General features: G+C 45.9%; 1 protein-coding gene across 1 annotated transcript in view; it reads left to right on the top strand.

The window, feature by feature from the left end:
• Window positions 1-12323, top strand: part of LOC103175539 (zinc transporter ZIP11) — a 171900-nt gene that overhangs the window by 110933 nt on the left and 48644 nt on the right. The window contains exon 6 of the mRNA XM_042342563.1: window positions 1655-1721. Coding sequence (XP_042198497.1) covers window positions 1655-1721 — 67 coding nt within the window. The remainder of the gene's footprint in view (window positions 1-1654; window positions 1722-12323) is intronic.

Below are 12323 nucleotides of genomic sequence, written 5' to 3'. Positions count from 1 at the left end.
AGGGTTCAAGCCAGTTATATTTGAGCTTTGAACTCACAACGTCTCGACTGACACTCGTGATGATGGTGAGAACCCCTGCATTGTCAGAGGGCTTTCGGATGAGACTTTAATCCAAGATCGTGTCTGCCTGCTCAGGTGGATGTCAAAGATCCCATGGTGCTACTCAAAAAGCAAAGCAAAATCTTGGCCAACAATCCCCCATATAAAAGTGGTCACTCACTTTTTGGCTGCTTGCAGGACATTGCTGTGTGCAAATTGGCTTTCAGATTGGCCTTGTGAAGCTCTTTCAGATATGCTGACAACGTGATAAGGTGTTATGTCAAATGCAAGGATTATTATTAAAAATTGGTGAAGAAATTCAATAGCAACGACTCGCATTTACCTAGCGTCCCTCACGAAGGGTAGTGTCCAAAAGCACTTGACAGTGGCGAAGCACAAAATAGTTCTCCAGGAAGAGAAGCCTTTTTTTGGTTCAACCGGATGTCTGACACTTGCGGAAACCAGTGACAATGCAGAGATGTAATGCTGCACCTCCTTACCCTCCTACCTGTGCTAACTCCCTTTGCCTCATCTCAAGCTTCTTTGCATTTCCACTAGCTTGCTCTCCCAGGTACTCTGCTCTTTCTCTTTTCTTTTTACTGTGCTGACTGACTGAACATTGAGTCTTTCGTTGACATACCCACGGAGCTGACCTTTATTTGCCTTGGCCTGTTCAGTGCCAAGACACTGATTTGCTTTTCTACTGAATAACGGCCTGTCACTGCTCTACTTCTGTGTAAATATTCAATAGTTGACCACATTACTGATAGATATGATCTTTCCCCACCTCTATTTATTCACTGAACTCGATAAAGACAGGATTAACCTCCGGGGTGGTGTGTATGTGTATGTGTAGGGGGAATTGGAGTTGGGGGAATCTAATTAACCTTTAGAAACAGCCAGGCAGATGTAGGAGATCCTGGAAATATATTGGAGGCATTTTTGTGAGAGAGGAAGGAAAGACTTGACTGTTTAACTACTAATAGACGGGGGAAGAGAGCTAATGTGCAGTTACCTTTTATCTTGTCGGACTCGGGTGTTCTAATAGATCTCTCAAGACAAACCACTGAGAGCTCCACACATGTTCAGGAAGCTTTGTACCATGGGGTGTTTTTGCCATCCATTGTTGCTGTCAGACTGTTCCAGTCAAGGTTGTAGCGCGACATTTAATATGAATAATATTTATCTTATTTAAGCAAGATAAATAATGCTTAGTGGGTGTTGTGCCTTTCACTGCCCACCTTTACAGGCAGATCTGAGACACGCAATAAGAACGAACAAATGAATGAGAAAAAAGTCGACATTTTTATCCAATCACCCCCTCCAAAAAAAACTCTCTTCAATGTCTTAAATCAATAACAGTTTCACTTTGCTGGAAACAATTTTTTTTCATGCTCGGGTTCAAATCCCTCATTATCTTTCGACTCGGGATATCCTCCCGACGTGAAAGGCGCTATAGAAATACAATCTGTGTTTTGTTCTTGTTAAAAAGAATTAATTCTGCCGAGCCTTCTTCAGACCGGAGCCAAGAGAACAGGAGAGGGAAAGTGATCCTTACGTTGTGTGCAGCCTTGCTGTTACTGATCTACGTGTTTGTTGTGTTTCTCTTTCAGAGGTTTAGCAGTGGGAGTCGGATTTGGAGCCATAGGCAAGACCTCGACTGCAACCTTTGAAAGTGCAAGGTAAGGCTTTACATCTATTGCCTGAAATCCGGGATTTTCACCCTCCATTCTGCCACATAGAGGGCTGGTGTTATTTCAGGTGATGGCTTGTTCCGGGAAGGTTCCATTATCCATGGATTATGGGATCAGTTTGGCTCTTTGAACATTGTTTCCCAGCCAGCCTTGAAAGGGAATAGCGCCGAGTCCAAACTTGCTGTCTGTTCTATTCTTAATCCTCAATGACAATGACGATGAAATCAGTTGCATAAGCGAGTGGGTATCAGGCTTCACTTTGTCACCATGGGACTTATGGAAGATTAAGCTCAACAGATAACTGCAGAGCCTATCTTGACCACTGTTAAACGCAAAACTTTTGCAGCCTAGCTCTTGCTATTATGTCTGGATTACGAGGTCATTCCGCTCGTTGAACACTTGTTGCTATTTTGCGGCCATGATTGGGGAGCCTTGATGTGTGCGGTGGCGTGTAAGGAAGGCTGCTGTGCAAGCAATGAGAAGTCTCTTCGGGAAGCCCGGTTCACGCTGAGGATTTGAACAATCCCGTGTGGTGTGGGCTGTTGGGCTCCGAAACTCCCAAGTTGAGAGATGCCCTTCTGCCCTCAACGGCGCCGAAACAAATAGGCAGAGGACCAAGTGTTTTGTAGCCTCAGCGAGTGGGGCAGCGAGGAAATGGAGCAGCTATTCAATCGCACTCTTTAGATGCGCATTCTCCCTACGTGGAAGGTACAATACAACACAAAATTACATTTGTAAAGCACCTTTCAGATCGGGAGGATGTCCCAAGGCATTGAACAGAGAGGGATTAGGACCGGAGCAGGTGCGGGGTGGTTGGAGGGTAGGAGGATGGCCGAAGGCACGGTCGAAGAGGAAGGTCTTGAGGCGTGCCTTGAAGGAGGTAATGGAGGGAGTGAGGCCAAGGGAATGTGGGATGGAGTTACAGAGTGTGAGGGCAGAGGGTAGGTAGGTTCATAAGTACAGATTGTTGTTGTTTACAACAAGAACAAGAACAACAACTTGCAGTTGTATAGCGCCCTTCACGTAGGGTAAACTCACTTCCAAAGCCATTTTGCCTCATTAGTTTCCTTCCAAAGCCCCCCCCCCCCCCTTGTAGAAACTTTTTGTTTCAAACATCTTGATCTCTGGTCAGCATCTTTGAGCACCACTGCATTTCACAAGTGCTTTTGAGAGATTCTTTTATATGAAAGGCACTGTAAAACTAATGGCGTTTCCTCTATTACTGCAAATCAACCATATGGAAAAACAGAGCAAATTCCCACTTCGCAACTCGGTGGAAGGTTGAAGACAAGTGCCTTTCAGCTCCAAGCTGCGGAAGCAGAAAATCGAGGAATGTCAAAGAGCCTTCCAGTACTTTGATGTTCATCTGTTTGGCTCTACGTTGAGAAAACACTCACTTTGGGTAAATGTGCCAGATCCTCAGAGAAAGGCAAGGCATCCTCTGTAGCTCTGAAACTCTTACCTAGCCTTGGGCTGGAAGAGCATTTTGGCTTAGAAATTTAAGAGCTCCAATTCAGCCTCAAATTTTCAAGCACGGCAGATAATCAAGCGGATTTCAGTTTCAAACTGGATTGAATATATATCCACAGTTGCGCACGATCTTAAATATTAAGACAGTGTTGCCTTACAGACCCAAGTGGAATTTCAGTACCTACCTACCTAGCTAGCTTCCAGCAGTCTTGCAGATTACATTTCCTGGTATTCATTTCCAGCGATTTTCATGCTAGGTCATTCCAAAGTGTAACTGTTATTGAATTAAGATATTGGAGGGTAGTTTTTTTTTGGGGGGGATGGGGTGTGGGGATGGGGTGTTGGTTGTTGGCAGCTATCTAGAGAGATGGTGGAAGGCTCGATGGGCTGAATGGCTTCCTCTTATGTTTTCAATCCTGTCGTAGATTCTTGGATTTCGAAATCTGCATTGGAAACGTTCATGTGGCTTATTTCCCAGGGTTGAGTTGCCAAGATTTCACTTGCATATAAGGGAGTTACTTTCCTGACAATAAGAGCCTTCACTCCATCCAGCAGAATGCAAATAACTTGAGACAAGAAAAATACACATTTGGAAATCTTTTTAAATGTCACCGGTTTAGACAATTAGGACTGCAGTCCGAGGAAGGCGAACAGTTTCCTGAGCAAATGTTAGCAAAGCCTTTCCAGTCTTGAGATTGAAGTCCCTGTTCTGCTTTTCATTGGAATAAGAAGCTTGGCTCAGTTGGTAGCATTCGCGGCTATGAGTCAGAAGGTTGTGGGTTCAAGCCCCACATCAGGATTTGAGCTGATATGTTAGTGAAGTGGTCAGGGATCTTTGTGTTGTCAGAGATGACCTTTCTACAGATGAGGAATTAAACCAAGGTCCCCTCAAAGTCTGTTCAGGCGGACGTTACAAATCCTATGACACTTATGTGGAGTGCAAATTGGCTGCTGCATTTGCCATCAAAAATACGGCCATTTGGTTTATGCTGTATCAAATGCAAGGGTTATTATTATGATGATGATGAGTATCATTTCAGAAGGACAGGGAGCAAAATGTATCATTGCAACTGGACTGGATCAGTTGCACCCATTATCTGATGTAAAATGAACTTTGTTGTGCTGTAAAAACAACCAGTGTAGTGGTGTTGAGTGTTCAATGAGGTCAGAGATCTACAGTTATGGTACTTGGGAAGACACCGTGCATAAATTGAACAGTTTTATTTCTGCACTTGACTCCAGGACCACTGCTGTGCTGACAGAATGTCTGTCAGGCATCAAGTCCTGGATTAGAGCTAACTTTCTTCAGTTAAACGTCAGTAAGACCGAGGCTCTCCTGATTGGCTCCCGTCAGCGCCTCCTCACCTCAGAGGCTCGACTGTGCAAACTCCCTGCTTGTCGGCCTCACCAACTTCTCCCTCCACAGGCTGCAGGTCATCCAGAACTCTGCAGCCCGTGTCTTCTCCCGCTCTAGGCTCCGCGACCCTATCACCCCCAACCTCGCCCAACTCCACTGGCTTCCCGTCACACAGAGGATACAGTTCAAGATCCTGGTCCTCACCTTCAAAGCCCTCCTTGCCTTGCTCCCCCTGACCTCTCCAACCTCCTGACCCGTTGCCACCCTGTTCACTCCCTCCGCTCAACGGGCTCCGGCCTGATTCATAACTCCCGCCTTGCTCGCCCCACTAGTGGCAGGCGGGCCTTACGCCACTCCGCGCCCCCCCCCCCACCCAGAACTCCATCCCGCAGTCCCTTCATCTCGCCCCTTCCCTCGCCACCTTCAAGACCCACCTCAAGACCCTCCTCTTCGACCGTGCTTTCGATCTCCCTGCTTCAATGAGGCAATCTGACCTCCACCCACCACCCCCACCCTTGACCAGGCAGTGCAATCAGCTGGCCAGCCTCACACGCTCAAGGCTGGTGGTGAGCAGAGATGCCAGGCTGTTCTGCTCCAGCTTTGCATTGGTACTTTACAGTGTAGGTCATTTGCCTTGTGGCAGCTGAGCTGTTGTGGGATATTCTGGGAGGAACGGAACTTAACGCCTTGCTGCGTTCTGTCAATAGTTTGCGCTTGCATGCAAGGCAAGAACAAGATCACCACCTAAACTAAACCAAACCAAACCAATTAGCAGTTAAATGACACGCCATGTCGGTAGTCGCATGCTGTAGTAATGGAGAATAACTATTATATTATTATTACGGGAGAAATGGCCACTCTGCCCTTGATTGATTAAGTCTTCTTCTGGGTAAGTATCGGAATGCCCACCTTAACTGTGCCAAGTCTTTCTCGGAAATATTACCATCTGCATTGAATAATATGATTTTAGTTTTTTTTATTGCCCCCCCACCCCTCCCCCCACCGCCGCCCTCCAACCACTTGTGCTCAGAAGAAGGGATTCAAGCACCACCACCGGGTTGCTTTCTCACAGGCCAGTGTGATGCGTTCCAGACATTGGCTTCAATCAACGGAGTGATGGGCATTGCTTATGACAGCCATGTGGCAATGATTTCTTCCCGTTAACTCACAAAGAGTTCTTCATCTCTGCAAGATCAAGGCTTCAGCGCTTTGTTACTTAACTGCAACTCATGTTTTTCGATCGTTTAGTGAAGGAGTCCCATTACACAGAACAATGCGTTCATTGAAAACCCAATGCAGACATTGAACTGCTTCACGTCCGAATTACAGCTGCCTAATTTCTCTCCAGCATTTTTCCCTGAAAGGGATGGTTCATAAACCCCACTCACTCCCTATGCATCTTCTACGTGCTGTAGTTTACTTACAAACTATTAACCTTTGAAACGCAGAGATGAGTTGCAAAAGCAGAAGTCTTGAGTGTAAAGTGATGGCTGACAATTATCGACGGCAGACAGAGAGATCCTGCCTCTTTGGTTGTGCTAAAATCTGTCTCTCACTTCCCGAGTCAGAAGGTTGTGAGTTCAAGCCCTGCATCGGGACATTTTTGGCTCCTATAATCCAGTGCTGGGGGTTGTTTTCGCTGCTGTCTTTCAGATGAGACATTAAACCGAGGTCCCGTCTGCCTGTTTGGAAGGACATTGGAAATCCTGTGTCACTGTTCGAAAAAGAGAAGGGAATTTCTCCCAGTATTCTGGCTAACAAGGGCTGGGACCAATTACGGTTTTTAGCCTTTGGTCGGGATATTGATCCCCACGCCATTCCCCTCCGCTCCACTCTCTTACTAAATCCTTACGAGCAGAGCAGTACAATGCAAAGGCAATCTCTCCTTCTGTTGTGTCGAAACACGTGTAAATACTCGCGAACAAAATAGTCGTCATAAAATGCTTGTTGGCTCTTATTAGCGTTTAGCAAGCGGTGATGTTCTGAGGCAGAACGGAAGCCAGGTGCAGCCAGCAGTTTGGTACTTTGGTAAGTTCTGTCCTTTTGCATTCACCGTGAAAGGGAACATCCTTAATCATTTCATGCTGTGGAGGGCGAATGCAAATTGTGCCATTTACGAATACCTTCAAGTGCTCTTTCGCACAACGAAATGTCGTTCGCCGTGGCTCTCTGCCACTGAAATGGAGATTTATGAGCACTCTGCAGATGGAAAAAGAAAATACAACCCTTTTGCGGTGGGAATATCAAGCGCTGAAAAGTAGTTTCGCACACAATTGACTCTCGATTGCCTCCCATCCTTGCCCCCTCCCCCCACCCGCACGATCTCAGGCAAGATAGACTTTCCGGATTGGGATCGTCTACGTTGTAATGGTCACCGTGACACGAAGAGGGCTGCCCAGGGCTAGAGACAGTGTGAAGGAGAACAGCTGGGCTGGTACCCAGTGTTAGAGGGTTGAGGATTGGCGAGATAAGGCAGTTTCTTCAATAAAGCTGCCTAAGAAGGCGACTTATACAAGCTATTAAAAGATACTTAATGGGATAGCTGGGAAGGAGAAAGTAAGCCAAACAAAGACTTTTAGTAAGATAAGAGGACATAGCTGATTGTGAAAACTGCGAAAGTCCCAACAGGGGGAAGGGGAATTCTTTTGCAAAAATTAAAGCATTATAATAACAAGAACAGCTTAATGATAATAATAATCATATTCATAAACTTGCATTTATATTGCGCCCTTCCTGCGGGGTAGTGTCCCGGAGCTATAATAATTCATGAATTTATCAAACTGCAGCGTGACAAAATACAAAGGAGAACGAACAATCACGGGGGAGCTGTGGGGAGATGGGGGGGTGGGGGGTGGGCGGCGGGAGAGAAGGGGGCAAGGGTTCACACTAGATTCAATCACATTAATCTGTTAAGAAATATTTTTCACCTGAATATTTATTGCTGCCTACGTGCAGAACAGGCAGTTGAATTACATTAATCTCATTGATATATGTTACGGGCCACACTGTCCCTAAACCACCTCCGCTTAGAGGAATATGCTGCCAATTTGTAATTACTGAGTCCGCAGTTACATTTGTGAATTTGATTCTGCGTGTGTGTGTCTCTCTCTCTCTCTCTCTGTCTGTCTATGGCTGAGTCTATCTCTCGACATGTCTTCCCTCATCTCTTTCTTTTCCTCTCTGCTTCTCTTTCTCTCTTCGTCACCCTCTCTCTTTCTCTCTCTCTCTCCCACTGCCTCTCTTGTTTCTCTATCTCTCTCTGTCCCTCTGCGACTATCGCTTGCCCTGTCTTTCTCTCTAGTTGCTTCTTTCCCTCTTATCTCTCTCTGCCTCTCTTTCTTTCTCTCCAGTGCCCTTCTCTGTCTCTCTCTCTCTCTCTCTCTCCCTTTCTCTCCACAGACGGCTGCCTGTATAGATATTAACAGCTACCTAAACATCAAATGGGCAGCCCATACAAAAGTTGCATGTAACACTGTTAAATACTCTTGTGAGTGAGATTTGATTTGAGGTGTTTTGAAGGTGAATGTTGTATGAGGTTGATGGTCGAGTTAAAGTGCCAACAAGTGCCTTTAGTGCACATCTTTATCTTTTAAACTGTTTCGAGGACGAGAAATGATGAATGGTGTTAATCTGCTGTCCTGGTGTTCTCCTTAACCTGCTCGAAAGAAACCAGCATCAAGTGTTCCCATTTCAGCAAATAAATAATTCAGTTTTTATTGAGTCTGGGCAGGGAAGGTGATTGAGTTCTCGCCACTGACTTTCTTGCCACCTAACAAGATTTTGATCCATTACTCAGTGCATTATTTGATTCCCTCGCAAGCCTGAACTAACCTGCTGCCTGTTGCTCCACAGGATCAGGCTTCTTGAGCCGGGCAGCCCGATAGGACATAGGTATATAGATATATGTTCTGCTCCACAGAACACTGGAGATGATTAGATCACAATGTGCATTCGGATTAAACAAGCTCTTTGAGGTGGAAGTGGTGATATTGCGCTGACGTTGGCCCCCCCCACACCCTCTGGAACTCCATCCCACAGTCCCTCCGCCTCGTCCCCTCTCTTCAAAACCCATCTCAAGATCCTCATCTTCTACTGTGCTTTCGGTCACTCTCCCAGCCCCGACCCTCCCCGCCCTCCACCCCCTCCTGATCCCAACCAGCAGCTCGGGTGCGGTTCCCTGTCTCTCGCACCTGCCTACTTATACACAGTCACTACACTTGACCGTAAACATATGTTCGCAAAGCACTCTCCAGACGTTTTGACTTTACAGGCACTGTGAAAAAATGTACGTTCTTTTGTACGAGAGAGAGAGAGAGAGAGAGAGACAGAAGACTAGTAAATCAGTTAGTGAGAGGACAATATATTGTAGTGTTCGTTCCAGATGGAAAGAATTTAAGTTAATTACGGCATATGCCTAAAAAATAATTGAAAATCCTCCCCAGAGTGCAAATTGTTGCAAATATATGGTGTTTTTATTGTCAACACTAATATTTTTGTGTCTGACAGTGTTGTGTTGCCATGGATACTAGATCCCTAATGGGTTTTAATATGCATTTTGGAAATATTTTGTGTCTGATTTTATCAGTTCAAGAAAAGTTTATTCCATGGACTTTTCCAATTTCAATTGACGGAATGACAGAGGGGGTTCAGTGAGCGGTTGTTAACCTCAAGTCACAGTCAGCAACAAAGTGCAATTTGTTAAATGACAATAATGATCATTACCGTTGGATAAAACTCCTTTCACATCGGGGAGGACGTCTCAATGCGCATGATATACTGTAAAGTGTCGTGGCTGTGTATTTTGTGGGTGAACAGCCAGGTTGCGCACAGCCAGGTTCCCACAAACAGCTCACGAATTGAGAGACCAATTTTATCTGGCAGGAATTGCTGACCCAGACACCGAGAGAAACTCCCCTCCCTTTTGCGGATAATGCCACGGGATCTTCAGCGTCCACCCGAACAGGCGCAGGCGGGACTTCAGTTTAACGTCTCATCCGCAAGACGGCACCTCCTTCGATGCAGCAAAACTGAAACGCTCCCCCCACAATCTCCCTCGGGTTTTGATTGAACCTTTTACTGTCGGGTTTCAACGTCTCTCTGGAGAGCATCCAAACCAAGCTGAGAAGCCGCACGGGAAATCTCAGCTCGGTTTGGATAATTCTAAGCACGGTGATGGGTTTCCGCATGTGTCAGACACCCGGCTGCCCTCACCCCCCCCAAGTAAAAATCCCGAGAAATTAGATGAGAAGAGATGAGGAGAAAAGGAAAATTTTCATTGTCACATTCCTCCTCTGTGCGCACACTCGCCGTGAACAGGAGACTCGATGTTGCCTTGACATTTGCCCGGCCTGAGCACAGCAAAGCGAGCAAAGGTGTTGCTTCCATCATCCCTTCTCTGCTGCCACCTTGTGCTTTGTTCCGCCACTGAGCCTTAAGAGGTTTTCCTTTTATACATTTGGGGGGGGGGGGGTGGGGGGGAGAAAAAGCAGGTTAACGGAGCCAGAGAACAGCGAGAGAAATTCGTAGATACTGGAAGCTGCGTTCGTGTCAAGTACGTTCCCCAGAGTTTAGGCAATGAATCTTTAGAGGTAACCTGCATCAGATTGGAGTGTTTTTTCATAAATCACATTGACGCTATCCAACCCCTCTCTGTCTCTGTGAAGAGTGTTACATAAATGCAAGTTGTCATTGTGGTTGTTGATGGATTCTAAGCATGTGAGGGTTTAGGAGTGCAAACCGCCGTAAACTATGAGGACATCTTTGAGCCATCAAAGTATCTCCCGATCATGGCCTTAAAGGTCCACAGTCTTAAGACAGTATAGAATGGAAAGTCAGATGGTTTTCCAGAACTGCAGGAAAGCAGAGTCCAAATTAATAGTAAAAATAATAAGCCTTGCATTTGATATAGCGCCTCATCATGTCATCGAGACTCCTCAAAGCGCTTCAGAGTATACTGTAAAGTGAATCGACTGCATATTTTCTGGGCGAGAAACCCAAGACCGAATTTAAGAATCCTTCTAAATTTCCGCACCATCTTGCAAGATTAGGACGGCAGTCTTAAGGCTGAGACCAGGAGGTGTTTCAGGCCCTCGGATGGCAAAGCGAAGTGACCAGTTATCACGCATCCTGCCAAATACACTCAGAAGCTCAAGGGACCGTTTAATTGTTTTTTCTTTAGCGAGATCTCCTTTTCGGGCGCTAAGATTAGACTCCTTGGCTGGCAGCAATGGATGGCGTGCACCAGCCATCAATCACTGCTTTTGACCTACAGTGACTTTGTGCGACAACTTTCAAAGCGAAACAAAATTGAGTTGCAGTTCACCGCTCACTCACCGAGCAAGGCAATTAATTGTACCTTGGGCCAACTCTCCCTGTTTTCCTCTGTCCGTTGTCAGTCGCCCCCGGCTGGAGGATTGGCACCCAGAATAATCTCCTCAACCTCCTCAGTAAACCTCAGGGCAGTGGAGATTTTTGCACTCTGCGCCATTGACTTAGCTTGGAAAAAAATTGCTTATTTTATGGTTCAATTAATCGGACTGTTTTCGCAGCGATTGATTGAGCGCTGAGGCACGGAGCTTAAGGAATCATGATCGTCCTTGAATTTGATACTGTGCCTTAACACAGTGTGAAAACGTCTCCAAGCTCTTCACAGGATCCTACTGTTAAAATGCAGCGACTGTGTACTTGTGAGCAAACACAGCCGTCGAGTATTCTTAACCTCAGTGTTTCCGCGCTGGGCGCAGACCACCTTGGCAGTCGGAAAAATGTGTAACAGCTGCTATCCATTCGGACAAATTAAAATTCTTGCTGCGCTCACGAACCACTGCTTCTATGTTCTTCAGCAACAACAGAGCGCTGGGCTCTCATGACGTTCTCCTATTGCGAATCAAAGTCGCTCCTCCGACGGCTGAGTGGTTAAAAGTTCGAATCCCATACCTTGTTGGCTGGAAGGGGTTTGGGGATAAGGCAGGCCAGTGGGATCGAATGAACAACTTTCTCTGAGAGCCAGTTTAGACTCGATGAGTCAAATAGCCTCCTTCTGCGCTGTAAATTTCTTCGGTTTTACAAGTGCGCCAGGGTAATGAGTGAGTGAATAATAATACTTGCTGCGTCAAAGTCTCGTCCTTCAGGTGAGACATTGAACCAAGGTGTCCCACCATTAATAAGCAATGTATAAGCAGTTTTGCTGGAATTTCGACGTCCAACCTGAGTGGGTTAGACGGGACCTTTAACGTTTAACATTTCATCCAAAGGACGTTCCAACGCTTCATCAAAGTGTTGATCATTGTCACTCCACAGTGTAACAGACTGAGCCAAGGTGACAAGTTGGGGCATTAGATTTGGTCTCTATGTCCCTGGATTAGAGGGAGGAAATTCAGCTGTCATTAGTGACTCCATACAGGTGACAAAATAAAGGAGATAAAAATAGATTCAGGAAGGGAAGAGTGAAAAATTGGCAGAAATAAACGTGGCGCGCGCGTGTGTGTACATAAAATAAGTTATGTCCTTAATTTTGTGCTCATTTTTCACAACTCTTCTCTTCGTGGAGTCTTCGGGAAGTTGGAGTTTCAATTAAGAACTGATCACTGTTTTCGCTTTGCCGGGCGACATTCACTTTCGTTATCTACAGGAAGAATAGCTCCTTTGTTGCCCTCGGTTGAAAGACCGGTTGTTTTGAGGAGCGAAGTTGCTGTGCCTTGCGTTAAAAGAGAATAATCCTTGCATTTCACACAGAGCCTTCAACAACAACAACAAGATTCCAT

Source organism: Callorhinchus milii, unplaced genomic scaffold, assembly GCF_018977255.1.
Source record: "Callorhinchus milii isolate IMCB2004 unplaced genomic scaffold, IMCB_Cmil_1.0 Scaffold20, whole genome shotgun sequence".
NCBI classification, from domain to species: domain Eukaryota; kingdom Metazoa; phylum Chordata; class Chondrichthyes; order Chimaeriformes; family Callorhinchidae; genus Callorhinchus; species Callorhinchus milii.
This window is presented reverse-complemented; position numbering and strand designations above follow the sequence as displayed.